General features: G+C 47.2%; 1 protein-coding gene across 3 annotated transcripts in view; it reads right to left on the bottom strand.

Annotated features, from left to right (window-relative positions):
• Nucleotides 1–809: 809 nt before the first annotated feature.
• The window catches only part of LOC141121578 (von Willebrand factor A domain-containing protein 5A-like), a 155,851-nt gene continuing 129,089 nt past the window's right edge, over nt 810–27,571 (bottom strand). For all 3 annotated transcript variants that reach the window (XM_073611216.1, XM_073611232.1, XM_073611223.1), the window contains 2 exons: nt 2,468–2,491; nt 810–960 (listed from right to left, as the gene is read on the bottom strand). In XM_073611216.1, coding sequence (XP_073467317.1) covers nt 857–960; nt 2,468–2,491 — 128 coding nt within the window. In that variant the 3' untranslated portion in view covers nt 810–856. The remainder of the gene's footprint in view (nt 961–2,467; nt 2,492–27,571) is intronic.

The following is a 27,571-nucleotide window of genomic DNA, read 5'->3' as shown; positions in this document are numbered from 1 at the left end:
TCACCGATCCAAGTAAAGGGACGGTCCCGGCCCCGTTACCATGTGATCAGCTGTCAGCCAATGACAGCTGATCACATGATGTAAACAAAAGATCGGTAATCGTTTTTTTTTTTTTACTCACGCTGACAGCGCGAGTAGAAAAAAAAGCTGATCACCGGCTGAGATGTTAGGGACATCGGTTCCGAAGTGGAAGAGGCACATCTGCCTCATCAGTGCCACTTAAAAGTGCCACCTAACACTGCCCACAAGTGCCACCTAAAAAAAAATTCAGTTTTTTACATTTTTTTAACAAAAAGTAAAAACCGCAGAGGTGATCAAATACCACCAAAAGAAAGCTCTATTTGTGGTGAAAAAATGATAAAAAGTTCATTTGGGTACAGCGTTGTATGACCGCGCAATTGTCATTCAAAATGCCTCAGCGCTGAAAGCTGAAAATTGGTCTGGATAGGAGGGGGGTTTAAGTGCCCTGTAAGCAAGTGGTTAAAATCAACATTAAGGCTCCTTTCACATCTCTGCTTTCCGAATCACAGGTTGATTCGGTGCCTTGCCCGTCGATTTCAATAGCACCCAAAACGCGGCACGATTTTCCCGCGATTCGCCGGGCGATATTCGCTGTAAAAATGCGTGAACAGAATTGCGGGATGCCTGTCGCCCAAAGGAAGTACATGAGCTTCTTTTGGGCGACGTGTTTCCCACGATTTTACCACGATTGTTGCCCCCATACACCTAGATGTGAACGGAGCCTAAGGTATAACTCCAGACAGAAGCCAGCAGCAAATTAAACAGTTAACTCTTTTGTATCCGGTGACCCAACTCCTCACACTGTTATCACTGAGCACTCTGGACAAAGCTACTGTTACCAACATACACTTCTACATGACATTGTAACTGAACAATAAAGGGGACTGTTCTTACCATAACAATCCTCGTACAATAATGAGGAATCCGGAACAGATGGTCCTAAAACATGTCACAAAGAAAAGCAAAAATTAAAAAATTAGTATTTTTATTTTGTCTTTTTATCTCAGCATCATTAATGAATTGGAGTCTTTTAGGAAATGTTCACACTTTTTTTTTTTCTTTTCTTAAAGGAACATTATGTATTTTTACACAAAATGTGTATTGTCTCTTTAAATAAATAAATGATATGAGCTCCCCCTAAAAACAATCATAAGAACCATATCTGGGTATTGAGCCTGGTTGGCCAGGAAAGGTGGGGGGCGGTAAGTGTGTGTACCATACTGCGTCAAATGCCTTCAGCAATGGGAGAGTACCTTGCAGGGGGTGGTGGGGCCCACACACCGTTTGTTTTTACATTTTGGCATGGAGTTCCCCTTAAAATCCATACCAGACCTGAAGGACCTGGGATGGACTGGTGGACGCCATTTTTTTCTTTTTTTTTTTAACTGGCAACTTTTTTTTTTCTTATTCAGCTGTCGGGGGGGGGGGGAACCCACTGACAGCTGATGACTCATTGGTTGTTAAGGTCGCTGCGGCGGGTTTCCTGGTCCCGCTCCTTAACAACCAGCTTATACTGCACCCTGATTGGGCAAAACTTTGCCCAATCAGGGTGCAAAATGCACTGTGCAGGACGCAGTGCATTGCAGAGTGTTCGGCGGGGCGAACACCCTGCAAATTTGGGTGTTGGACGAACTCATGCTCAGGTCGAACCGTTCGCCCAACACTAGTTCTTACCATAATCATTTATGTCCAATGATGAGAATTCAGAAGCAGGTGGTGCTAAATCATATCAGAAAGAAAAGCTAAAATTTGTATTTTTATTTTGGCTTTTTATCTCAGCATCATGACTGAATTTGGACCCCACACAATGGGAGAGTACCTGGAGGGGGGCAAAGCGACACCCATTTGCAGGGCACCTAGTTCCCAAATTTGAGAGAACATGAGAAGACCTTCATCTCCAAATCCTGTCTGGACCTCTCGTAGGCATGCCACCAGCTGTATGCAATGGGCTCCCGCTGCTGTCTCAGCCAATGAGGAGGGAGAGTGCCGGGACAGCCAAGGCTATTGTGAACATCGCTGGATTGGAGGGAGCTCAGATAAAGATTTTTTTTGGGGGGGGTTGGGAGGACATGCCACAGCCTTCATAGTTTTTCTTTTACCTTAGAGAAACAACTCTAAATACTTTGTGGCATCAACACAAGCTCAGTCCTTATTGATATGGATATGTCCCCAGAACGACATCTCCCAAGAGCCCTTTCCATACACAATGTGTGAACTGGGAGTCAAGGCCACAGCATTGTTTTGCTGGGAAATAAATCAATGTATGGATCTGGGCAGGGGTGGAGAGGGCTGAGGGATAAGCAGTTGCCAGAACATCTCAGGTTTTTTTTATACTTGCAACATTTTTAAGTGGATAAAATGTGGGAAATGTGCGTGTAATACATACATTTTGTTTTTTCAGACATATACTTCAACATGACTGGAAAATAAAGATAACCGTTCTTACCGAATGAACGAGTCCTTATAGATTCTGCAAAAACATAACAGAAAAAAAGCTAAAATTAGTATTTTATTTTATATTTTTACTTTCAATCTCTGACTGCTTGCCTGCAAAAGGATGTATTATGATTTTTTAGGTGCATCATCACTGTTTTCATCATGTTTTATTTTTTGCTTTGCTTAAAGAGAATAAGGATGTTTTGCCTAAGTTAAAAAAAAAAAAGTGTGTGGTCCCCCTAAAATGTTTATCCACTTCCAGCCCAAGCCAATTCTAGCACTCCTCTCCTACATGTAAGAATCATCATTTTTTTTGCTAGAAAATTACTCAGAACCCCCAAACATTATATATATTGTTTTAGCAGAGACCCTAGGGCAGGGGTCAGCAACCTTATTCCACTTAAGGGCCGGATTCACCTGCTAATAAATGAAGATAATAATAATCTTAACATAGTAATAATAACAGTAATAATCCCACCGTAGTGTCCTCTGCCCCCTGCATCCCCCATTGTAGTGTCCTCTTCCCCCTACACCCCCCACCTTAGTGTCCTCTGCCCCCTATATCTCCCATTGTAGTGTCTTCTGCCCCCTGTATCAAAAATCTCCATAGGTGCAGATTTAACTTTTTTACAGGTTTCCTTTTTTTTTTTCCCAACAAAGTTTTTTATTGTGAATCAGATTGTATACAAGTCATATTATTTGCACATACTTATACATGTATACATTACAAGGTAATTGTACGTAAAATAAAGATGGTTACATACATGAGTGGTCTGTTGTGCGTTTCTTCTGACGTTCTCTATTAATATTATCATTTAATGTAGGATATGATTATAATGCTTTCATTGAGGAGAGGTATTTTTCTGGTGTAAAAGCAATTTACAGTGATCATGAGCAAGTTTCCGAGTCCTGTAGCCATCGATCCCATATTCTATTGTATTTGTCTGGGCACCCTCTATTGATGTATATCACCCGTTTATACGGGAGTGTCCCATTTACTTCTGCTTTCCACTCTTTAGTCTCGGGTGGTAAGGGACGCATCCACTTCCTAGCTATTATCTTTCTACATGAGAAGAGGGTCTCCTGTAGAAATACCTTGGTGTATTTTTCCAGTGGGTTCGGGAATACACCTAACAGGCATTGTTTGGGGTCCAGTGTCACAGGTGAGCCCATGTTGTCATGGAGGAAGGTCACTATCTGTTTCCATAGGCCCTGTATCTGTGGGCATGACCAGAGGAGATGGTAGAATGAACACTCTGAGGACTTACACATTGGACACAAAGTTGAGTAGTTGTGTTTGTATCTGGCTACCCTATGCGGGGTTAGGTATGTGCGGTGTATTATATATAAGTGTGTCAACCTGTCTGACAGTTTGGGAGATACTTCTTTACACGTGTCCAGTGCTTCTTCCCATTCCTCATCTTCTAGGTTACCCAGATCCCTTTCCCAGCGGGATTTGAGACCGTATGCTATTTTTGTGGCTATTGGGATAGTGAGCATGTTGTAGAAACAGGAGATTAATTTTTTTGGGTCTGTATCTTTTATGATTGCTATTAGAGGATTGGGAGCTGATTGTAATGGGAGTTGTGGAAATTGTGCCTGCATTGCGTGTCTCAATTGGAGGAATCTGAATACCATATTGCTGGTCAGATGGAATTCCTCTTTAAGGGTGTCAAAACTTTTAAGGGTTCCACTTGACCAGACATGGTGTAAGTAGAGTACACCCCTCTCCATCCAAGGTCCCGGGTCATGGATGCTGTGGAGCTCTGGTAAGTCTCTGTTACACCATAAGGGAGTGAAGTCATTATGTCTGGGTATATTGAGTTTGTTGTTTGCGAGTTCCCAGATACGTCTGTACTGGTACATCAGGGATGTTCTGTGTGTGTTACCTTCATTGGTCCTAGTACCCATGGTGATAGCATATATAGAATCCGAGGTTCCTTGGGCCCATTGTGGGCAAAGTAGCCTTCGGAATCTTTCACTGTCTACTTTATCTATATGGTAAAGTTGGGAGAGTTGGGACGCAATATAGTAGTGATTAAGGTCTGGGAGTGCTGTACCTCCCATGTCTGTTGGGTTTTTGAGGGTTTGCCATGCAATCTTGTGCCTATTTTTCCCCCACACAAAGGGTTTGAGAAGGGACTCCATTATTTTAAAGTGTTTTAGAGGTATGTATGTTGGGGCATGCCAGAGTATATATAATATTTTAGGGAGTAGTATCATTTTTATAAGGTTGATGCGGCCCCATACTCCTAAGGGTAGTCTAGTCCACGATTGCGTTTTAGCTTTAATAAGGGAATATAATGGTTTAATGTTGAGTGTTATATAGTCTGCTGAATTTTTGGAGGTAATTATTCCTAAGTATTTAATTGTGTCTACTCTTTGTAATGGTAGGGTGGCTTGGAATTCCGTGAGTGGGAAGGTGTCTATTGGTAAAACTTGGGATTTCCCCCAATTTATTTTGAGGCCCGAGAATTTCCCAAAACGTTCAATTGTCTGAAGAGCCCGGTGGAGGGAAGGACCTGGGTCCGCCAGATAAAGTAATGTGTCATCAGCGTACATGCTGATTTTTTCTGTAAGGGTTCCAGTTTTTAATCCTATGATCTCTGGGTCTGTCCGAATAGAAATAGCCAGTGGTTCCGCAGCCAGAGCATACAGTAGTGGGGACAATGGGCAGCCCTGTCTCGTGCCTCTGTGGAGGTCGAACTTCTGAGACGGCCATCCATTCGCCACCACTCTGGCTGTAGGGTTCTGGTATAGTAATTGTACCCATTAAATGAAGTTTGGACCAAAGCCATACCGCTCGAGACAGCACCAGAGATATCCCCACTCAACCGAGTCGAAAGCCTTGGCTGTATCAAGGGTGACTATCACTCTTGTGCCTACATTCTCATGTGTAGCCTGCAGGTTTATAAATAGTTTCCGTAGGTTAAAGGAAGTGTTATGTCCCGGCATAAAACCTGCCTGGTCAGCATGTATAAGGTTGAGTATCACTTGATTGAGTCGCATGGCTAGAATTTTGGCCAGAATCTTGATATCAGCCTGAAGTAATGAGATAGGGCGGTAGGATTCCGGGTGACCCAGGTCCTTGCCCGGTTTAGGTATTAAGACTATTGTGGCTTCACACATAGAGGCTGGGAGGGTGAATTGTTTAAACATGACATTGTAGAGGGTAAGCAATTTGGGGGTGGTTATTTCATTGTAATGTGAGTAAAATTCTATGGGTAACCCATCTGAGCCAGGGGATTTAGATTTGGCGAAACTCGCAATTGCGGCGTCTATTTCTTCTTTAGTGAGAGGGGCCTCTAGAAGCTCCCTTTGTTCAATCGTAAGTTGAGGGAATGCTACTCCTTCCAGGAAGGGAGTCATATCGTCTGGTCCCTCTTGGGTCCTAGAATTATATAAGTCCATAAAGAACTCCCTAAACTTAGATGATACAGCAGGGGGATCTGTGATTTTTTTGCCCCTCTGGGCCCTGAAGTGCAATTACCACTAGGGGCTTATCCTCATTTCGAGCTAGAAACGCCTGGAGTTTTCCAGCTCTCTCTCCCTGCTCAAAATACTTCTGTTTGGCAAAAAATAATTTCTGTCTTGCTTTTTCGTATTGGAGTTGGTTCATGATCCTGGATTGTAGTTTTAAGTGGGAGGCGTTAGCTTGGGATGGGTCAGTTTGATATGTGCGTTCTGTGCGTGAGAATTCAGTCTCCGCCTTCTCATATATGTCTGATGAGTTTGTTTTGATCCTGTTGATGCGAGTTATTAGGGTGGCCCTGGCGTATATTTTGAAAGTTTCCCATACTATCAGGAAAGAGGTAGAGTTTGTGTTTTCTCGGAAGAAGGTCTCCCATTCGGCTGACAAGTCGTCATCTTCTGGCAACAGCGTCAGCCAAAACGGATTAAGGCGCCATGAAGTTGGTGGTTTATCTATGTGGAAGGTGAGGGTGATCCAGTATGGAGCATGATCCGAGAGCAGTCTAGGACCAAATTCTGTCTCAAGGAGACGTGCTAACAGATTTTGGGATATAAAAATAAAGTCAATTCTTGACATAGTATTGTGTGTTGCTGAGAAGCAGGAGTATTTACGCGTGTGCGGGTGTTTATGCCTCCAGGTGTCTATCAAGTGAAAGGGTGAGAAAAGCCTGGCGAGTTTAGTTTCCTTGGGAAGGTTTGTAGCAAGTGGAGTTGGTCTCAGTCTGTCTAGTTCTTCATTAAGTGTACTATTGAAATCTCCCATCCATATTGTTTGAGCTGTTGGGTATTTTGCTATAAAGGAAATTCCCTCTAGTATTATGGAGGTGGAAAACGGGGGAGGGACATAGACAGCCAGGATCAAGAAGGGTTCCCCGTGTAATTTAGAGGATATAAATATATATCTACCTTGTGGGTCAGTGTGTAGCTCGCATAATTCAAAGTGCACTGTTTTTGCGATAAGTACCGAGACACCTCTTGAGTGTGTTGTGTGGGTCGAGTGGAACGCCCAACCCACCCATGGGCGACGGAGTGTCATCTGAAGTCTACCCTCTATGTGGGTCTCAACCAGGGTCACCACATCCGCTCTTTGCTTTTTAAGAAATGCGAGAGCTGCCGCCCGCTTAATTTTGTCACGCAATCCCCTCACATTCCATGTAAGGAACTTCAATGACAGTCTGGGCATTGTTGTTTGTGACTATATATTAGTATACTAATGTAGCCTTTAGCCCCATTGTGGCGGGGCGATGTAGAATGGTTAAACAGAAGGGATGGGTGATATAACATATTGCATTTGTCCAGTAGACACCTGATAGATCCAAGACGTGTTAGTGTTGCAGACGCAGCAGTTAAAGTGCACACAATTAAGTTCAATTTTTCAGCTTCCCTTCCCCGCTCCCCCCTCCCAGCAGTGTCCCCTACCCAGCCAATGCCAGCCTGCATCAGTAACAGAGTTTTCTTTATGCTTTTGCATCTGGCAGCATAATAAAAGAAGAAATAATAAGAGGGCAGTAAATAAAATGGGATGGACTTCTGTGCACCCAGCCTGAGGTTCCCTTTCCTTAGAAGGAACAAACCAGAAAGTATCAGGCTCCCAATACATCCGCAACATAACACGCCATGGGTAGCAAATGAACACCAGATAAACGTAGGATATAGCATTGTCATATACATGTAAACCGAAGCACGTGTAGTTGAATCCAGCTTTTTAGTCCCCCCCCCCCTCCCCCCTCCCTGAAACGTATTCTCTCCAATTGGTCACGGTGTGTATGCATGACAATACTTTCCCTGTGGACCCGGACTTGGCACTATATTGAAGGGTAACGTATTGATATAGAAACGGGAATTGTAATAGAATATGTTTTTGTGGTCTCAATCTACACCCCTCTCTCCTTAATAGGAAAAAAATAAAAAGGGTTAGATTCTTTCTGGTCATGTGATGTAACTCACTGCATACAGCACCTGAACACCAGTGAAACATAAGGTATGCCAGTTCTGTACGCTTGAATATTAAAACACATACATTGAAATTCAACTTGTAAGTTTCCCCTCCCTGCTTTGCATCTTCCCCAACTGATGCTAGCATTCACCCATAACAAAACTTTCTTTGCAGTCTCGGCCTTGATGGCATATTGAGAGAAAAAATAATGAAAGTAAAGTATTTGAAGTAGGATAAGTGTCTGTGCACCTCTAAACTTCTCTTTCCATAAAAGAAAAAACACAGAGAGGGCTAGCTTCTCTTCACTCAGGTGTGTATCTGGAGTTTGCACATTATCAAGGTTGGTGCTGTTGTGGTAGTTTCTTCTTAGGCCGTCAATTCCAGACTTGCATGGGGGCAGAGTACGCTGCACTCTGCTTGTGGATTGTAGGACTGTAGTAGTCCAGAGCTCCTTTGAGGTGTAAAAAGTAATGAGTGTAGTTCGATCACTTAAGGAGTTGTCCCAGGAAAGTTCCAGCATTGTGTATCAGCAGTGATCCACATAATATAAACTGGATCGAAGCCCACAACAGGGGAGTACATGAAGATATTTGTGTAGACACTGTGTCCCTCTACCCTTTAGGTTATCTTCACAATGATAACAACTGGTGAAGTAAATGGGGGTGAGTGTTCAGTGTGGGAGATTGATATTGAGTTGCTGTTGCATCTATTGCAGGGGTGTGCGTGTGGAAGATTAACGTATGATTACATACTCACAGACACCTTAATCCGCCTTTTCCAAGTTGTTTCTGCGTTCCATCCAGGCCATCAGCTCAGCGGGATCTTCAAAAAAGGAAGCACGGCCGTCGTGTTCCACTCGAAAACGCGCTGGAAACAGCATGGCATATTTCATGTTGAGGTTTCTAAGCTTGCGCTTAGCTTCCATGAAATTTTGTCTGCGTCGTTGCACCTCCGCCGAAAAGTCAGGGAACACCGCTATTTTTACGTTGCCTAGGGGGATGTTACCCCTTTCCCTTGCAAGTCGCAGGGCAGCGTCTCTATCTCTGTAGTTGAGCATTTTGGCTATAAAAGTACGTGGTGGGGCTCCCTGTGGTGGCGGTCTGGCGGGCATGCGGTGAGCTCTTTCAACTGCCAGCATGGGGGAGAAGGCCTCTCTACCATAAGTCTTGATGAGCAATTGCTCCAGGAAAAGTGTGGGGTCCTTACCTTCAGCCCCCTCTGGCAGTCCAATGAGGCGGAGGTTACATCTCCTGCTTCTGTTCTCAAGGTCTTCTTGCTTGGAGAATAGTTGTTGGATTTGCTGCTTCATGTGGTGCACCTCCGTTCTCATTGGGGGAATGGTGTCCTCCATGTCACTGATGCGGGTTTCAGTTTCTTTAACTCGGTCCCGGAGTTTGTGGAAGTCTTGTCTGATCAAGGATATGTCTACCTTGACTTCTTCTATCTGTGAGGCAAGTGATGTTCTGCAGAGGGTTATTGCTTCCAGCAGCTTTTCTGTGTCTCCCGCTGTGCGCTCCTCGCCATGTGCAGCGTCGCCGCCATTTTCCGCCTGGTCCTTCCTGTCCTGTCGGTGGAACTGATCCAACTTAGATGTGGCGGCTTTCTGAGGTTTCGATGGCGACATGATGTCCAGATGTTGGGGTATCTGGGGAGATGGGGACAGGAGCTAATCTTGCTGTGTCAATGTGTGAGGTGTTACCCCTCCTCTCTCAGAGATATTGGCAGACTGGAGTTATGCCCTGTAAGATACAGGGGGCCGAGTAGGTACTGTTTAGAGGGGAATAACAGGACCTCAGACTGTGTTTGCAGTACAGGCAGAGGAGGAAGGTGTGCCAAAATGGCCACCGGTCACAGCATATAGGCCTAGGCCGCAATCTAGGCCGGTTATGGACGTCAGTCTCCCTGGGCCTCTGATGGTTAAATAGGCCAGTAATCAAGGGGATGAGTGCAGTCCAGCTCTCCCGGGGGTTATCCAGCAGCTGGGTACCTGTATAGTGAAGCAGGCTTCAGGCAGGGCCGCAGATGAGGAGGACCAAGATGGCCGCGACCGCCGGTGGTAGGCCGAAGCCGCGGTCCAAATTTATTGTGCCGCCGAGCGGGAGATCGCCGCTCCGTTCGGGTCGTCACGCGTTCCTCCTCCACAGGGACCAGATGGTTCTGTTCTAGGGGTCCCAAGGACACAATCCAGCCGGATTTTTAGTGCAGAAAGTCCAGGATTAATTAAGAACAGGAGTAATGGACGAAGCTCTGTGTCCACACGTCCCACTCCATGCTGTGTCAGGCCACGCCCCCTACAGGTTTCCTTTTTAGAGTTACAGAGGGAGACTAGGGGAAGAATTATTGCTCCCATTTTAACAATCGTGACGATACCTCACATGTGTGTTTTGAACACCATTTACATATGCGGACGCAACTTACGTATTCATTCGCTTCTGTGTGTGAGCTCGGAGGAATGGGGCGCTTTACATTTTTTTGTCTTGTTTATTTGACTTTATATTTTTTGCTTTTACACTGTTCCTTTATTTTTTTTATCACTTTTATTCCTAATACAAGAAATGTAAAGATCCCTTGTAATAGAAGTAAGCATGACAGGTCCTCTTTATTGAGAGATCTGCGGTCAAAAAGACCCAGATCTCTCATTTACCCATAAAAACAAAAGAAGAAAAAATTTGACACTTTGACTTAAAAAATCAATTAAAAAAAAAAAACATTTCTTTAAGCCGGAGAACTGTAAGTGATGTTGGAGGTGGACCAGTCCTCCAAGGACATAGAGCCGAGTAGGGGCCATCTTGCTGCCATTGTGCCTTATGGTGGGTGTCCAGTGTGCACCCTGTGCCTTTAAGGAGGATTGGGCTACCTCCAGGCCCACCTGCCCCTTATCTATCTATTAGAATGCATGTGCTCCTACTGTTGGAGATTCTCATAAATTTACAAGGGTTAGGACTGCATGTAATACAGGGTGCCGTGACGGGTCCCTGCAGCTTACGCATGCATTTACAAATGTGTGCTAACTAAACCCCTGTTTAACCCCAGGTTAATTTGGTTGGTAAGAAGACTGGTTGGTGAGCTGAGCTGGGAATTTTTTCTGTTTTTGTCTTGCATGCGTTGCCCTTCCATGTGCTCCTTACTCTGAAGGCCAGTTATAGATGGGGCCATTTGTTTGCCATTTTGCCCTCACTCGACTTCCTGCCTAGCCATTGGCTGCATCAGATCGGTTCCGAGCTTACCGAAGCGGCGGGAGGGGGGCACCTCTCCTACCACCTTTTTAAAAGTGATTCCGCAGTGAATGTGCCGCAGGGATCACTTTTATCCGAATTGCCCACAGAATAAAAAGATACCTGGGTTAGCCAGCTGTTGCCATAACACAGGTATTTAACGTCAAAGTAATAATGTATATATTGTATACTGTGGGCGGTCGGCAGAAAATAAAAAAACAATGTCCCCTGATGTAAATCCAAAGATAACCATGTCATCCAATGATGTAAAATTCTTATCAAACATGATGACCAGCCATCCAATGTTCACCTGTCGCACTACAGCTGCAAAATGACAGATCATTGGCCGGCTGCTGTATGTCAAACTGGCTAGGGGTGGTGAGTGTTGTTTTTGGCCAAATATGGTCATGACTATATTTGGTCAAATATCTGTCATTTTGTGGCTGCTGTGTGCTACGACCCATTTTGTGCCATGAAAGACTTGTGCTGACAAACCACAGAAACCCACCAAAAGCTAACCTGAAGACTCCAGACAGGACGGCCAACAGATCATTTAGAGCAGTCTGAGATCAGAGATGGTCAGGGAGAAGCCAAATGGATAAGCCAAGAGCTGGCTCACATCACTGGACATTAAGACTCCATACACACTATTAGATTTTCTGCTGATTTTTGTCTTCAGATTTACCAAAACCATGTAGTGCAAGGGCCTGCCTGATTGCATACAAATTGAAACTCTTAAAGTGGAGTTCCACACAAAAAAAAAATGTCATTTATGTGCATGAAATAAAAAAAACATTTGGAGAATTTTTTTTTTTTACTTACCTTTACTTACCTTTTTATGCCTGTTGCTATGTGGTCCCTCGAAATCTGCCTCCTTCATCCCCTAGGCTCCTGACGTCATTTCCCTCGGCGCCTTTGCTCGCTACTGCTCCTGGGAGATGTGTGTCATCATTTCCCAGGAGGCAATGGGCAGCGCCGAGGGCTAGGTTGCCATAACAACGGGGCAGGCACTTCCAACGACGCCGCCCGTTGTTATGGCAACCTGTATACTTTACAGCGCCGCTAAGGTGCATTACTGCGCATGCGCGAGAACGGGCGGTGCATGCTGGTCGCTCAGCTGTAGGGATGAGCTTCGAGTTCGAGTCGGCTGTTCACCAGTTCGCCAAACAGCGAACAATTTGGGGTGTTCGCGGCAAATTCGAAAGTCGCGGAACACCCTTTAAAAGTCTATAGGAGAAATCAAAAGTGCTAATTTTAAAGGCTTATATGCATGGTATTGTCATAAAAAGTGTTTGGGGACCTGGGTTCTGCCCCAGGGGACATGGATCAATGCAAAAAAAGTTTTAAAAACGGCCGTTTTTTCAGGAACAGTGATTTTAATAATGCTTAAAGTGAAACAATAAAAGTGTAATATCCCTTTAAATTTCGTACCTGGGGGGTGTCTATAGTATGCCTGTAAAGGGGCACATGTTTCCCATGTTTAGAACAGTCTGACAGCAAAATGACATTTCAAAGGAAAAAAAGTCATTTAAAACTACTCGCGGCTATTAATGAATTGCCGGTCCGACAATACACATAAAAGTTCATTGATAAAAACGGCATGGGAATTCCCCACAGGGGAACCCCGAACCAAAATAAAAAAAAAAGACGTGGGGGGTCCCCCTAAATTCCATACCAGGCCCTTCAGGTCTGGTATGGATATTAAGGGGAACCCTGGCCAAAATTTAAAAAAAAATTGCGTGGGGCCCCCCTCAAAATCTATACCAGACCCTTCAGGTCTGGTATGGGTTTTAAGGGGAACCCCGCGCCAAAATTTTTTAAAAAATGGCGTGGGGTACCCCCAAAAATCCATACCAGACCCTTATCCGAGCACGCAACCTGGCAGGCCGCAGGAAAAGAGGGGGGGATGAGAGCGCGCCCCCCCTCCTGAACCATACCAGGCCACATGCCCTCAACATTGGGAGGGTGCTTTGGGGGTAGCCCCCAAAACACCTTGTCCCCATGTTGATGGGGACAAGGGCCTCATCCCCACAACCCTTGCCCAGTGGTTGTAGGGGGTCTGCGGGCAGGGGGCTTATCGGAATCTGAAAGCCCCCTTTAACAAGGGGACCCCCAGATCCTGGCCCTCCCCCCGTGTGAAATGTGTACCCCTACCATTTCACAAAAAAACTGTCAAAAATGTTAAAAATGACAAGAGACAGTGCACCCTCCGTTATTTAAGAACTGTTAAAAGAGGAGAAGCGTCACACAGCGGGAGCCTCCCGTCCAATCATGGATGCGGAGCGGTCCGAGGAAAGAAGATGAAGTGAAGAAGGCGCCGCTGAGGGAGATGCCGGACGAGAAGACTGGATGAAGAACCAGAAGAACAAGAAGAACCAGAAGAACAAGAACCAGAAGAAGAAGAAGATGGAGGAAGAAACCGAAGGAAGATAGAAGATAGAAGAAAGAAGAAGCATTTAAATAAAGGAATTGTCAATATATCCAAAGCTGGGGTTCCTAGCACCAAGTGGCCATGAGATACAGGGCCTCAAATTGGGTTTGGAAAATGTCAAGCACTTTTCTGCAGCAGAGAATGACATTTTCTGAACCGACTTTGGGGCCCCGTATCTCAGGGACACTTGGTGCTAAGAACCCCAACTTTGATATATTGTAGTGCTAGTTCCACTTGGTTTGCACACCAAATTTGGGGTTCCTAGCACCAAGTGGCCCCGAGATACTGGGCCCAAAATTTGGTCAACTGTGTCCATCTGCAGCAATGTCATTTCGGGACCCTTTGGGTTCAGAGACCCCAAATTTTGGCTGCAGCTAGGGGGCATATAGGAACCCTTAACTACTGAGTTTGAAGTTCTTGGGACCTATGGCTGCAAATGGGCACAGTGAGGCATGCAAATGGGCACAGTGAGGCTGCAACTGGGCACTGTTGACCCTCTTTTCCACTTACAGTAGCTGCGCATTTCTCACCCTAGGCGTATACTCGAGTCAATAAATTTTTCCAGTTTTTTGTGGTAAAATTAGGTGCCTCGGCTTATATTTGGATCGACTTATACTCGAGTATATACGGTAATTTAGGTTGAGCTTTCTTAAATATTCTCTTTTTGAAAGAAATTTGATCACGTTGAACTAGATTCTTTTTCAGAACCAACCATGCCTCTCATACAACAGGAGTGAATGAACCACACATGCTCTGTCACTCTGACTGCTAAACAAACACATGGCAGTCTTAAAGCGGAGTTCCACTCTAAAATTTTATTTTACAGTATTCAGCAGCATTTAATACAAGGAACAACCTGTGAAAATTTTTTTTTTTTTTTTTTTTTACTCACCTTTTCAGGTCTGTTGCTAGAGGGTCCCTCGTAATCTGCCTTTTCCTCTCCAAGGTGCCTGACGTCACTTCCCTCGGCACCCATGCTCGCTGGTGCTCCTGGGAGATGTCTGCCATCATTTCCCAGGAGTCACTGGGCAGCGGCGAGGGCTTCGTTACCATCACAACAGAGACGGGCACTTCTGACGACGCTGCCCGTTGTGATGGCAATGTCTGAAGTGTACGGCGCTGTGCCTTGCATACGGCGCATGCACAAGAACGGACGGTGCATGCTGGTCGCACCAGAGCCTGGAAGATAGTGCTTGTGGGCTTCACACGCCCACAAGCACTATGGAAACTGCCCAGAAAGAAGAATGTAAAACAAATTCCTCTAGGAAATCCTCAATCCAGGACCCATTCTGCATAAAAACGTGAGTTTTTTAAATTATCCTTCTTAACAAAATATATGGTTACTGAAAAAAAAAAAATGTATCAGTGGGAACTCCGATTTAAGTTCACCTTTCAGTGTAGACACATATACAGAAAGTTTATATTGTCATTCCATTGTGCCAATATTTGGATCCATCTATAGAATCACAAGAAATTCTTTCCCAATAAATGTCCACTAAAAGTCGAAAAAGTGACTTTTGCAATTTTTGCATGATATATTTACACAACTGTGGCCCTATCCCTCACACTGCATCATTTTTAGTCATGCTCCAATTTGCTACAGCAGGGGAAAAATTCCTTCCTGATCCCCCAAGAGGCAATCAGATTTCCCTGGATCAACTTTACCTATAAATGTCAGTACCCAGTTATAATATGTACATTTAGGAAAGTATCCAGGCCTTTCTTAAAGCAATCTACTGAGCTGGCCATAACCACCTCTGGCGGGAGTCTATTCCACATTTTCACAGCTCTTACTGTGAAGAAACCTTTCTGTATTTGGAGATGAAATCTCTTTTCCTCTAGACATAAAGAGTGCCCCCTTGTCCTATGTGTTGACCGTAAAGAGAATAACTAAACACCAAGTTCACTATATGGACCCCTTATATATTTGAACATGTTGATCATATCCCCCCTTATTCTCCTCTTCTCAAGAGAGAATAAATTCAGTTCTTCTAATCTTTCCTCATATCTGATCTCCATGCCTCTTATGAGTTTGGTAGCCCTTCTCTGCACTTTCTCCAGTTCCCCGATATCCTTTTTGAGAACTGCTGCCCAAAACTGAACTGCATATTCCAGATGAGGTCTTATTAATGATTTGAACAGGGGCAAAATGATCTCTCTCTCTCTCTTGAGTCCATACCTCTCTTAATACAAGAAAGGACCTTGCTCACTTCAGAAACCGCAGCTTGGCATTGCATGTTATTATTGAGCTATGATCTACCAAAACCCCCAGATCCTTCTCCACTTTGGATTCCCCCAGTTGTACTCCCCCTAGCATGTATGATGCTACATGTCACAAACTCTTCAGAGAATGATCTGTTACTGTCAGTCTTAGCTGCCATACTTTGTATCCCTTCATTGTACAATTCGGTAGAAATCCCATTTATCGTTTTTATAATTGTTAACCTTTCTTTCCCATTTTTAAAACATATTTTGTTTGTACATCTGCCAAAAATCATGTACACTACGTTATAATATGACTTTCCTGATTATAGCAATGACAAAAAAATTGAGGGATGTAGAATTTTTATGAATTTTTGGCAAATGATAGAAATATGGGATCTGATAAAAAACTTTTACAAAAAAAAGAGGCTTCTGTTTTGCTAATTACTCCCTTGTCAAGGGATGATTTGACTAAAACATTAACCTCATGGGCAAAATCAGTGGTGGGGTCTTTCTTCAGTTTATTATATGTGGTCCTATCGGAAAGAAATCTACGGGCTTCTTTAATATAGTCTGCTTTGTTTTGCAAGACTATTCCTCCTCCTTTATCGGCAGATTTTATAATAATATCTGCCATATGGATCAGGGAGTCAAGAGCTCGAGTTTCAAGAACAGAAAGGTTATGTTGGTGAGGTGACACAGTGGAGGATGACTGGCAGAGCTTTAGGAAGTCAGCGTACACTACTCTATAGAAGCTCTCAAGATAGGGACCTTTAGATTGAGCAGGGTAAAAAACTGACTTTGGCCTAAAAGATGAATGTACTATGGGGGGAGAGGTGGCAAGATGCTGTGTGAAGAGGCTCAATGAGCCATCTTCCTCAGGTAGAGATTCTAGAGCATCTATAATATCGCCATCATATTCGAAAGAACTGGGGGACAAGATGAATGGTTGTGGATTAGCACCATCCGTGCTGGATCTATTTTGTTTAGCATGGAAGAACCTTTTGAGGGTAAGATTGCGGATGTATCTATTGAGATCTTTAAATAAAAGAAAGGGGTTTGGCTTGTTTATCGTAGCAAAGTTAAGTCCTCAGGTAAGCAGAGTAGTATCTGCTATAGAGAGGTTGTGGGATGATAGATTAAATATATTCACAGTTTGCAGGATTTGAGTGTGTTGGTTTCTAAGCTTTTTTCGTCCTCCTCTGCAGCCTTTCCGGTGAGTTTTCTTTTTCTGGGGTTGGCTCGAGGAGGACTGGGGACTAAAAAAGTGGGATCTGTAGAAGAAGATGAACACAAAACATGAGGTGAAGGAGTAAAAATTATTGGAGGGTCAGAAGTATCCACGGACCTGTGGTTGGTCAAGTGAATGGCTGCAGATGAATCAGAGGTATTAGCAGAACTATTAGTAAATGAACATCCATAGATTCATCAGTGGAGTTCATGGGGATGTTGAGATTCAAGAAGTCAGTAGCATCATCAGACTGAATGGTATTCGGTGATGGTATAGACGAAAATGGAAGGGATAGGGTGGCAGTGGGATATATGGTGTTCTGGCCGAGGATACCTGGAGTTTGACTAGGTATAGGTGTATTAGTCCTAGTAACCCTAGTACCCCAGCACCACATGCGTAGGCGGGTCTGTTATAAAACCGATTCAGGTTGGCTAATAGGGTGCTTGTTTTGAGCGTTTGGTTCTTATGTACTGTACGAACAGGACAATTGGAAGAGGGACGCTGAGAATTTATGTTGGCTGTAGAAATTGCCGTGAAGGTAAGGGGATTGCTGTGGTGAGGGGGTAGTGAAATAGGAGGTCAACGATGGGGATAAGGAGTATGTGTGAATCTACTGGGTGGGGTAGGTGATGAGGGATGGGGATTAGGAGGATGTATAGATCTGGTATCATAAAATAGTGGTGTAAATTTTTGTTTCCAATTAAAGACCCGATCTAAATTGAAATCATCTAGGTCTCTTTTGAATTTGCCTAATTTTGATTTAATAATAAAGACCTCATCTGACTTGGTGTTTTTCTTTAGTACATCAAGCCAAGAGAGTGGAACGGTAACTTTTTGGCCAATAATATCTATGGCTATAGTTTGGGCTTCATGTCTGAGTTTTTCAAAAAGATGTAGTCTGTGCTCGATAAGAATTTCCATCCATTTGGACGTACAAAATTCTGAGATATTTTCCCACTCCTTTTTGCTAGTAGCATTGACAAATGGGCAATCTTTGGTGATTCTAAGTCCTCGAGGTGAGACTTTGGTGGAGATGTATTTCTCCAATAAGAATTTATCCCACTATTGTTGGTAAGTATGTTTGACAATTCTTTCTAGATGTTTAGAAACCAATTATGCATCACAAAGTATCCCACTCAAAAAGAAATTCATAGACAGAGAATACGCAGAGGCACTGGTAGATAAAGCATGTGACTTCTACTCTAAGGGCAAACCTGCCAAAACAGAAAAAGAGCAGATAGATCACTCCAGAAGATTCATCACTAATTTTCCACTTTCAATACAAAAAAATGGAAAAAAATACTTAGTAAACATTGGAACATTCTACAACAAGATCCCCATCTCAAAACTATCCTTCCAACGGTACCCAGAATCACCTATCGTAAAGCTCCAAATCTTAAAAACAAAAATGCCCCCAGTAAACCTAAAAACATCCACACCACCTCTAATCCTACTACCCTCATACCCCTGGTGGGTGATGTATCAATGCAAAAAAGCCTTATGTAAAACCTGCTCTTTCGTCCAGCATGGCAAAAAATCCTTCTCCTCAAAAGGTAAAACCTATCTAATAGATCACTTTTACAACTGCTCATCAGATTTTGTTGTGTATGGCCTTACATACCCCTGTGGGTTGATCTATGTTGGTCGCACAATCTGCCCCCTTAGGCAGCGGTTTGGCCAGCATAGAAGACTCATTGAGGGTGGTAAGGACATGCATAGTGTCCCACAGCACTTTGCAGTTTCACAAAAAATCCACCATTGGCCTAACAGTTTGGGTCATTGAACAAATTACAAAATCACTGACAGAATTTTTAAGAAACTTTGCACCAGAGAGACTTTCTGGATTTATAATCTTGATGTTCTCTTGCCTGGTGGCCTAAACGAGGGTATTGAGATTGCTACTGTACTATGATGATTCTTTGCTAGATAGATCATCTGATATCATCAGCTCCCAGAGGCGGCTCTCTAATTAGGCAAATTCGGCTGCCGCCTAAGGCCTCGCATTCACAGGGGCCTCGCGGCCGCCTAATTTGCCTCTGCTCAATCACTGGACTGACCAACAGGCTCCAGGTGCCATCTGTAAAAGCCGTGCGGGCTTAGAGCACACCGGCCGGGCCGCAAATCCATGTCCAAGTCCAGTGGGAGGCTGCTCATCTGGCCTCTCTGCATCTGGCCGGCTGCCTATTCGGGTCGGTCAGGAGTCGAGCCAGGCGGCGGAAACTATCCCTGCCCTATGACTGTCTGTGAAGGGGAAGGAGGAGCTCTGGTGGATCCCATCCCAGCGCCTGCTACAGCCTGGCCGACCGCCCAGAGAGAACGTGAGTGCCCGGCCGTGCCACCCTCCTGTGTGCCTGGATAGGAGGAGTGGCGGGGACAGCTGCATATGGAGGAATTGATCTTTTCATGTTCCTCCTGCAGCCGCTGAATGACCGATTCTTCTGCGGGCGTTCATTGGCTGCAGAAAGAATATGGAAAGATGAATTCCTTCATATGCAGCTGTCCCCGCCGCTCCACCTATCCAGCCACACAGGAGGGCGGCACGGCCGGGCACTCACGTTCTCTCTGGGCGCTGTAGCAGGTGCTGGGATGGGATCCATCCACCGAAGGCTCCTCCTATCCAACTCTTTTACTGCCCCGTGCTCCCTGGTTCCTCCCAGTTCTCCCTGCATACCCCCTCTGCTCCCCCACTGTGCTGTCCAGTCCCCCCCACTGCTTCTCAGCTCCCCCCTTGCTCTCCCCCCCACTGTGCTGTCCAGTCCCCAATTCCTGTGCTCCCTGGCTCCCCCACAGTGCTGTCTAGTTCCCCCCACTGCTCCCCAGCTGCCCCCAGAGCTCTCTGGTCCCCTCTGTGCTCCCTGGATCCCCCCATGCTCCCCCCCACTGTGCTGTCCAGTCGCCCCCCACATTGCTCTCCACCTCCCCCCCAGTGCTCTGTGCTCCCTGGCTCCCCCCACACTGATATCCCCTCTCACAGTGCTCTCTGGTCCTCCCTGTCTCCCCCCATACTCTCCCCCCCAGAGCTCTCCGACCCCCCATGCTCCCTGGCTCCCCCCAACAGTGCTCTCCAGCCCCCCCAGAGCTCTCTGCTCCCCCCGTGCTCCCTAACCCCTCCCAGTTCTACCTGCACCCCCAGTGCTCTCTGCCCCCTGTGCTCCCTGGCTCCCACTGTGCTTTCAACTTCCCCCCGTGCTCTCCAACTCCCCCCACAGTGCTCTCCAGCTCCCCCTTGTGCTTTCCAAACCCCACTTTTCTCCCTGGCTCCCCCCATGCTCTCCACCCCACTATGCTAACCAGCTCGACCCCCCAGGGCTTTCCAAATCCCCCACCCACCTGTGCTCCCTGGCTCCCCCCCATGCTCTCCACCACACTGTCCCACCCAGCTGCTCCGGTGCTCTCCACCCCCACCCTCCCTATGCTCTTTTGCCCCTCCCCCAGTACTCTCTGGCCCCTATGCTCTCCATCACCCCCCCCATGCTCTCTGCCCCTGCCAGGCTCTTCACTCCCGCCAGTGCACCCCCCTAGTGCTCTCCAGCTTCCCCAGTGCTCTCCGCCCCCCTGCTCTCCACTCCCCCAGTGCTCTTGCCCCCCACACTCTCTGCCCCCCCTCCCTCTGCTGCTTTCAGCCTCACTCCCGTGCTCTCCGCCACCTCTGTTCTCTTTTCTGGCCCCCTCACCCCTGGGCAGCTCTGCTAGGTTCCCCCCTCTCAGGCTGGGGAGCGGAGAAGGGACCGCTATCATGGGCTGCTCAGTCTATTTTTTGTCCCAGTCCAGGCCTGGCGGGCAAGTTGAGCAGCGAGGCTTGCATGTATCGATAGTCCTGGAGGGAGAAGAGCTCTAAAGACCTCCCAGGACTGGAGGACAGGCTGACTGGGGCCAGAAAACGAGGACGGGTGGAAGGTAAAGGTGACCAGGGACCACTCCATCTCACAGCAAACAGATCCTCTGGAAGGAGCAGGAAACTGTCCCCACCCAGAATGAGAATAGACCCTGCCTGCTGCTGGCCATCATGAACATCCTGCTGGCATGGAAGGTACCGTACCAAGCATTACACACAGCTTCCCACAGACAGGCACTGCAGACTGGGACATGGTACACAGGAGGGGCTGCAGACAGGAACGGGGCTAGAGATCTCTCTCTCCCCCTTCCTCCCTCTCTCGCCCTCCCTCCCCCTCCCATTCCCTCCCTCCCCTCTAATCCTCCCTCTCCCCCTCCCTCCCTCTCTCTCCCCCTCCCTCCCTCTCTCCCCCTCTCACTCCCTCCCCCCTCTCTCCCTGCCTCTCCCTCACTCTCTTCCTCTCCCCCTCTCTCCTCTCTCTCTCTCTCCCTCCCTCTCTCTCCCTCCCTCCCTCTCCCCCTCCCTCTCTCCCCTCTCTCTCTCCCTCCCTCTCTCCCTCCCTCTCTCTCTCCCTCCCTCTCCCCCTCCCTCCCTCTCCCTCCCTCTCCCTCTCTCTCTCTCCCTCCCTCTCTCCCCCTCCCTCCCCCCTCTCTCTCCCTCCCTCACTCTCTCTTCCTCCCTCACCCTTCCTCACTCTCTCTCTCCCCTCCCTCTCTCTCTCCCCCTCCCTCTTTTTCTCTCCCTCCCTCTCACCCTCCCTCCCCCTCCCTCTCTCCCGCTCCCCCTCTCCCTCCCTCACTCCCTCCCCCTTTCTCCCTGCCTCTCCCTCACACTCTTCCTCTCCCTCTCTCTCCTCTCTCTCTCTCCCTCCCTCCCCCTCCTTCTCTCTCCCTCCCCCTCCCTCACTCTCTCTTCCTCTCTCTCTCCCTCCCTCTCATCCTCCCTCACCCTCCCTCTCTCCCCCCTCACTCCCTCTTCCTCTCTCTCTCCCTCCCTCTCACCCTCCCTCTCTCCCCCTCCCTCTCTCGCTCTCCCTGCCTCTCCCTCACTCTTTCCCCCTCTCCCTCACTCTCTTCCCCTCTCTCTCTCTCTCTCGCTCCTCCTCCCTCCCTCTCCTCCTCCCTCTCCACCTCCCTCTCTCTCCCCCTCCCTCTCTCTCTCCCCCTCCCTCCCTCTCCCCCTCACCCTCTCTCCATCCCTCTCTCTCCCTCACTCCCTCTCTCCCCCTCCCTTTCCCTCCTCCCTCTCTCTCCCTCCCTCTCTCCCCAATCCCTCTCTCTCTCCTTCTCTCTCTCTCCCCCCTCTCTCTACCTCCCTCTCTCCCCCTCTCTCTCCCTCATTCTCTCTCTCTCTCTCTCTCTCTCCCTCTTTCGCCCTCCCACTCTCTCTCCCCCTCCCTCTCTCCCTCTCTCTCTCCCTCCCTCTCTCTCCCCTCCCCCTCTCCCTCACTCTCTCTTCCTCTCTCTCCCTCCCTCTCAACCTCCCTCACCCCCTCTCTCTCTCTCTCTCTCTCTCTCTATCTGTGCTGGGATACCCCCACTCTCCTTCCCCTGTGGATATGGAATGATTCAGTGACATCCCCTTCCCATTCTCCCAAGGCACAGGGGGTTGTCACAGGGCACAGGGGAAAATCCTAGAGGGGTTGTCACCTTGCTGGGTCCCAGATGTTGTATTGGCTGCATATGTCTGATGGGTGAGGAGGGTGCCCTGAAAGTGGTGCTGATCGCCTGTGTGCTAGATCCACGCAACTTTCTGCAGCCATTTTTACTTGCTTGAATTTTTTTTATCCATTATGGGCGTGAGTGGGGCCTCGTGTCTAAATTTTGCCTAAGGCCTCACAAAGCCTAGAGCTGCCTATGTCAGCTCCTAACCCTGTTTTTGTGATTTCTACCACAGATTTCTATATTTCCTTCTTATCTTTTATATGGGGGGGCGGGTTCGTATTTCAGTAAGTATATGGTAACCCTGCCCTGAAATTTATAATTAGAGATAAAAATATACATTATGCACTGTAATAGACTAAGGATAACCAATTTCCATCTTTGCACGTATTGTCCTAAATTACACTCCCCCCCTATTTCTCCTTTCCCTTTCTTTTTTTAAATAATGAAAAATGATTTTTTTAAGATTTTTTAAAAATTTTTGATTAATTATGTTTTCTTTGCTCATTATCAATAAATAGTATGCTTAACTTAACTCACTTTGAGCTGTCTAATGGTCATTTTTCTACAGCTAGTCATTTTCCCCTACTGCTTATATTTGTTCTGGCCCCGCCCCCACACTCTATGCATGAGAAAGGAGCGAGGCTATCACACCATTCATAGCACGCAGGCTCGGAAACGCGTCGCATCATAGTGACTTCACAGCCCAGCGCCACGCTGTTTGCCTTCCAAGCATTGTTCTGGTTCCGACTGCCCGGCCGTTTTTTCCATCGTTGTGGACGCTGGACGGGAACCATGAAGCTGCAGCGCGGGTTGTCACAGGCTCTGGCAGTACACTGCCCTCATCCTCCCTGGAACCTACACCCTGCTAAGTGGACTTTCTTTGATTCCATTTTATTCGGATGTGCAAACACCTGGTCAGTAGGGATGAGCCGAACACCCCCCGGTTCGGTTCGCACCAGAACCCGCGAACGGACCGAAAGTTCGCACGAACGTTAGAACCCCATTGACGTCTATGGGACTCGAACGTTCGAAATCAAAAGTGCTCATTTTAAAGGCTAATTTGCATGGTATTGTCCTAAAAAGGGTTTGGGGACCCGGGTCCTACCCCAGGGGACATGTATCAATGCAAAAAAAACTTTTAAAAACGGCCGTTTTTTCGGGAGCAATGATTTTAATGATGCTTAAAGTAAAAAAAAAAAAGTGAAATATTCCTTTAAATATCGTACCTGGGGGGTGTCTATAGTATGCCTGTAAAGTGACGCGTGTTTCCCATGTTTAGAACAGTCCCTGCACCAAATGTCATTTTTAAAGGAAAAAATCTCATTTAAAACTGCTTGCGGGTTTAATGTCATGTCGGGTCATGGCAATATGGATGAAAATCAGTGAGACAAACGGCATGGGTACCCCCCAGTCCATTACCAGGCCCTTTGGGTCTTGTATGGATATTAAGGGGAACCCCGCACCCAAATTAAAATAAGGAAAGGTGTGGGGCCACCAGGCCCTATATACTCTGAACAGCAGTATACAGGCGGTGCAAACAAGACAGGGACTGTAGGTTTGTTGTTAAGTAGAATCTGTTTGTAATTTTGAACATTTTTAACGTGTTTAGCTCCAGCCAAAAAATCTTTTCTAAGCTTTTTGGAAAACATAGGGAAGGGTTATCACCCCTGTGACATTTGTTTTGCTGTCTTTCCTCCTCTTCAGAAGATTTCACCTCACTTTTTTGTCCCAATGAAAAATGTTTTTTGAAAATTTGGGTTTTTTTGTGGAACAAGGATTGGAAAGCATCAGTGGAAAGGAGAAATTGTTTTCCCATATTAACTCTTACAGGAGAGAATTTCCCTTCCTAGGGGTAGATTTCATCTCACTTCCTGTTGTCTCCTTCCGTTTGCAAGTAGGAGTCGTTTGTAAGTTAGATGTTTGAAAGTAGGGTCCTGCCCTATATACTCAGCAGAAATTTGGGCCTTAGGTGTTGCTGTGGCCACAACACTGTAAGCCCTCACAGGGCCCTGCTGTGAAATATTAGATCAAGAATTGTAATTACATGCCCCTGTTGAACAGGAGCTGAAAAATTAGGCCTTAGGCACTGGTGCTGGTGCCACAACACTGCAACCCCTCACAGACACTCTAGTTGGAACGCAGGAACGAGCCCTGCTGCAAATTATTGCTTCAAAAATTGTAATTACACGCCCCTGTTAGACAGGGGCAGAAAAATTGGGCCTTAGGCACTGGTGCTGGTGCCACAACACTGCAACCCCTCACAGACACTCTAGTTGGAACGCAGGAACGAGCCCTGCTGCAAAGTATTGCATCAAAAATTGTAATTACACGCCCCTGTTAGACAGGGGCAGAAAAATTGGGCCCTAGGCACTGGTGCTGGTGCCACAACACTGCAACCCCTCACAGACACTCTAGTTGGAATGCAGGAACGAGCCCTGCTGCAAAGTATTACATCAAAAATTGTAATTACACGCCCCTGTTAAACAGGGGCTGAAAAATTGTGCCTTAGGCACTGGTGGTGGCGCCCAGAACCAAAAATGTTCTTACAAGCTATCAGCGTGATGATTGAGGAGGAAGAGGATAATTACTCAGGGATAGTCACTCAGCATCAGCATAGGCAGTCTTTGAAGGGATCTGAGATTTCAAAAAAAATTATTCGGTTACATCAGCATCAGGTGCTTGGTAGCTGGTGGTGATCCAAGACTCATTCATTTTTATGAAGGTCAGCCGATCGACCGAGTCGGTGGACAGACGCACCCTGTGATCGGTTACCACGCCTCCAGCAGCACTGAATGTGCGTTCCGAAAGAACGCTGGATGCAGGACAGGCCAGTAGCTCAATTGCATACTGTGCAAGCTCTGGCCAGTGATCCATCCTCAAGACCCAGTAACCCAGAGGATTTTCGGTGGGAAAGGTGTCCAAGTCTGATCTTGCCCCTAGGTATTCCTGCACCATGTAAAACAGACGCTGGCGATGGTTGCTGGAACCGATCATACCTTGGGGCTGCGGACCAAAAAATTGTCTGAACGCATCGGTCAGACGGCCACCTTCTCCACCGCTCCTTCTTTGACTGACCGAAGCCTCAGCAACACGTTGTCCAGAAACAGGAGTTTGTAACCTCCCAGTCTCTGGGAACGCGTTGCACAGACCTTTCTGCAAGGCCTCCCGAAGATGTTTCATCCTCTGCTCCCTCTGCGATGGCAAGATAAGGTCCGCAACCTTACCCTTGTAACGTGGATCAAGGAGGGTTGCCAGCCAGTATTGGTCCTTCTCCTTGATACCACGAATACGAGGATCCTTACGCAGGCTTTGCAGGATCAGGGAGGCCATGCAGCGTAGGTTTGCTGAGGCATTCGGTCCGGAGTCCTCTGGGTCACTAAGAACGACATGGTCCGCAGCCACCTCCTCCCAGCCACGTACAAGTCCATGTGTTTCTTGGGACTGATCCCTTAAAGACTGCTGCTGATGCTGAGTGCCAGGCTCCACCTCCATACTGACACAATCTTCCTCCTCCTCCTCTTCCTCCTCGTCCTCTTCCTGTGTGATCGGCGGGCACGCAGGAACACTGTCTGGATAAAGGGGGCCTTGAGAGCTAAGGAAGTCCTCCTCTTCCTGCCTCTGTTCTGCCTCAAGTGCCCTGTCCATTATTCCACGCAGCGTGTGCTCCAACAGGTGGACAAGGGGGACAGTGTCACTGATGCATGCACTGTCACTGCTCACCATCCTCGTGGCCTCCTCGAATGGTGACAGGACAGTGCATGCATCCCTGATCATGGCCCACTGGCGTGGGGAAAAAAAACCAAGCTCCCCTGACCCTGTCCTGGTGCCATAGTCGCACAGGTACTCATTGATGGCCCTCTGCTGCGTGTGCAGCCGCTGCAGCATGGCCAACGTTGAGTTCCACCTGGTGGGCATGTCACAGATTAGGCGGTTCTTGGGCAGGTTAAACTCCTTTTGGAGGTCCGTCAGACGAGCACTGGCATTATATGACCGGCGGAAATGCACACAGACTTTCCTGGCCTGCCTCAGGACATCCTGTAAGCCCGGGTACCTGCCCAAGAACCGCTGCACCACCAAGTTAAGGACGTGAGCCAAACAGGGCACATGGGTCATTTGTCCCTGTCGGAGGGCAGAGAGGAGGTTGGTGCCATTGTCGCAAACCACCATTCCTGCCTTAAGTTGGCGTGGCGTCAACCACCTCTGAACCTGCCCCTGCAGAGCTGACAGAACCTCTGCCCCAGTGTGGCTCCTGTCCCCCAAGCACACCAGCTCAAGCACCGCATGGCATCTTTTGGCCTGCGTACTTGCGTAGCCCCTTGAACGCCTACGGAGCACCGCTGGTTCCGAGGAAGAGGCCATGGAGGAAGAAGAAGAGGAGGGGGTGGAGGAGAGAGGTGTGTCACAATCAGCATTTTGGAGGCGTGGTGGCGGAACAACCTCCAACACTACTGCACCTTGTCCTGCATCCTTCCCAGCTGCCAGCAGAGTCACCCAATGCGCCGTGAAACTTAGGTAACGTCCCTGTCCATGCCTGCTGGACCATGAGTCAGCGGTAATATGCACCTTACCGCTGACCGCCCTGTCCAGCGAGGCATGGACATTGCCTTCCACATGCCGGTAGAGAGCCGGAATCGCCTTCCGTGAGAAAAAGTGGCGTTTGGGTACCTGCCACTGAGGAACCGCACATTCCACAAACTCACGGAAGGGGGCAGAGTCTACCAACTGAAAAGGCAGCAGTTGAAGTGCTAGCAATTTTGCCAAGCTAGCATTCAACCGCTGGGCATGTGGATGGCTGGGAGCAAACTTCTTTCGGCGGTGCAGCAGCTGGGGCAGGGAAATTTGCCTGGTACAATCTGACGTCGGTGTACCAAAAGCAGATTGCCCACAAGTACTTGGCTGTGACACACCTAATTCTACACCTTCATTCCTCTCACTGCAGGTCTCAGAGAGGACTGAAGGTCTAGTGGGGTTGGAAATCTCAGCTGATGAGGAGCAAGGAGAGATCCTCTTTGTTCTTTGGTGTGGGTCTTTTAGATACGCTTGCCAACGAACTGCATGGCAGGTCAACATATGTCTGGTCAAGCATGTGGTACCCAAGCGGGAGATATTTTGGCCACGCGAGATACGCT

This window comes from Aquarana catesbeiana, linkage group LG01 (assembly GCF_042186555.1).
Source record: "Aquarana catesbeiana isolate 2022-GZ linkage group LG01, ASM4218655v1, whole genome shotgun sequence".
Lineage (NCBI taxonomy): Eukaryota > Metazoa > Chordata > Amphibia > Anura > Ranidae > Aquarana > Aquarana catesbeiana.
The sequence above is the reverse complement of the archived record's forward strand: the minus strand, read 5'-3'. Positions and strand labels throughout refer to the sequence as shown.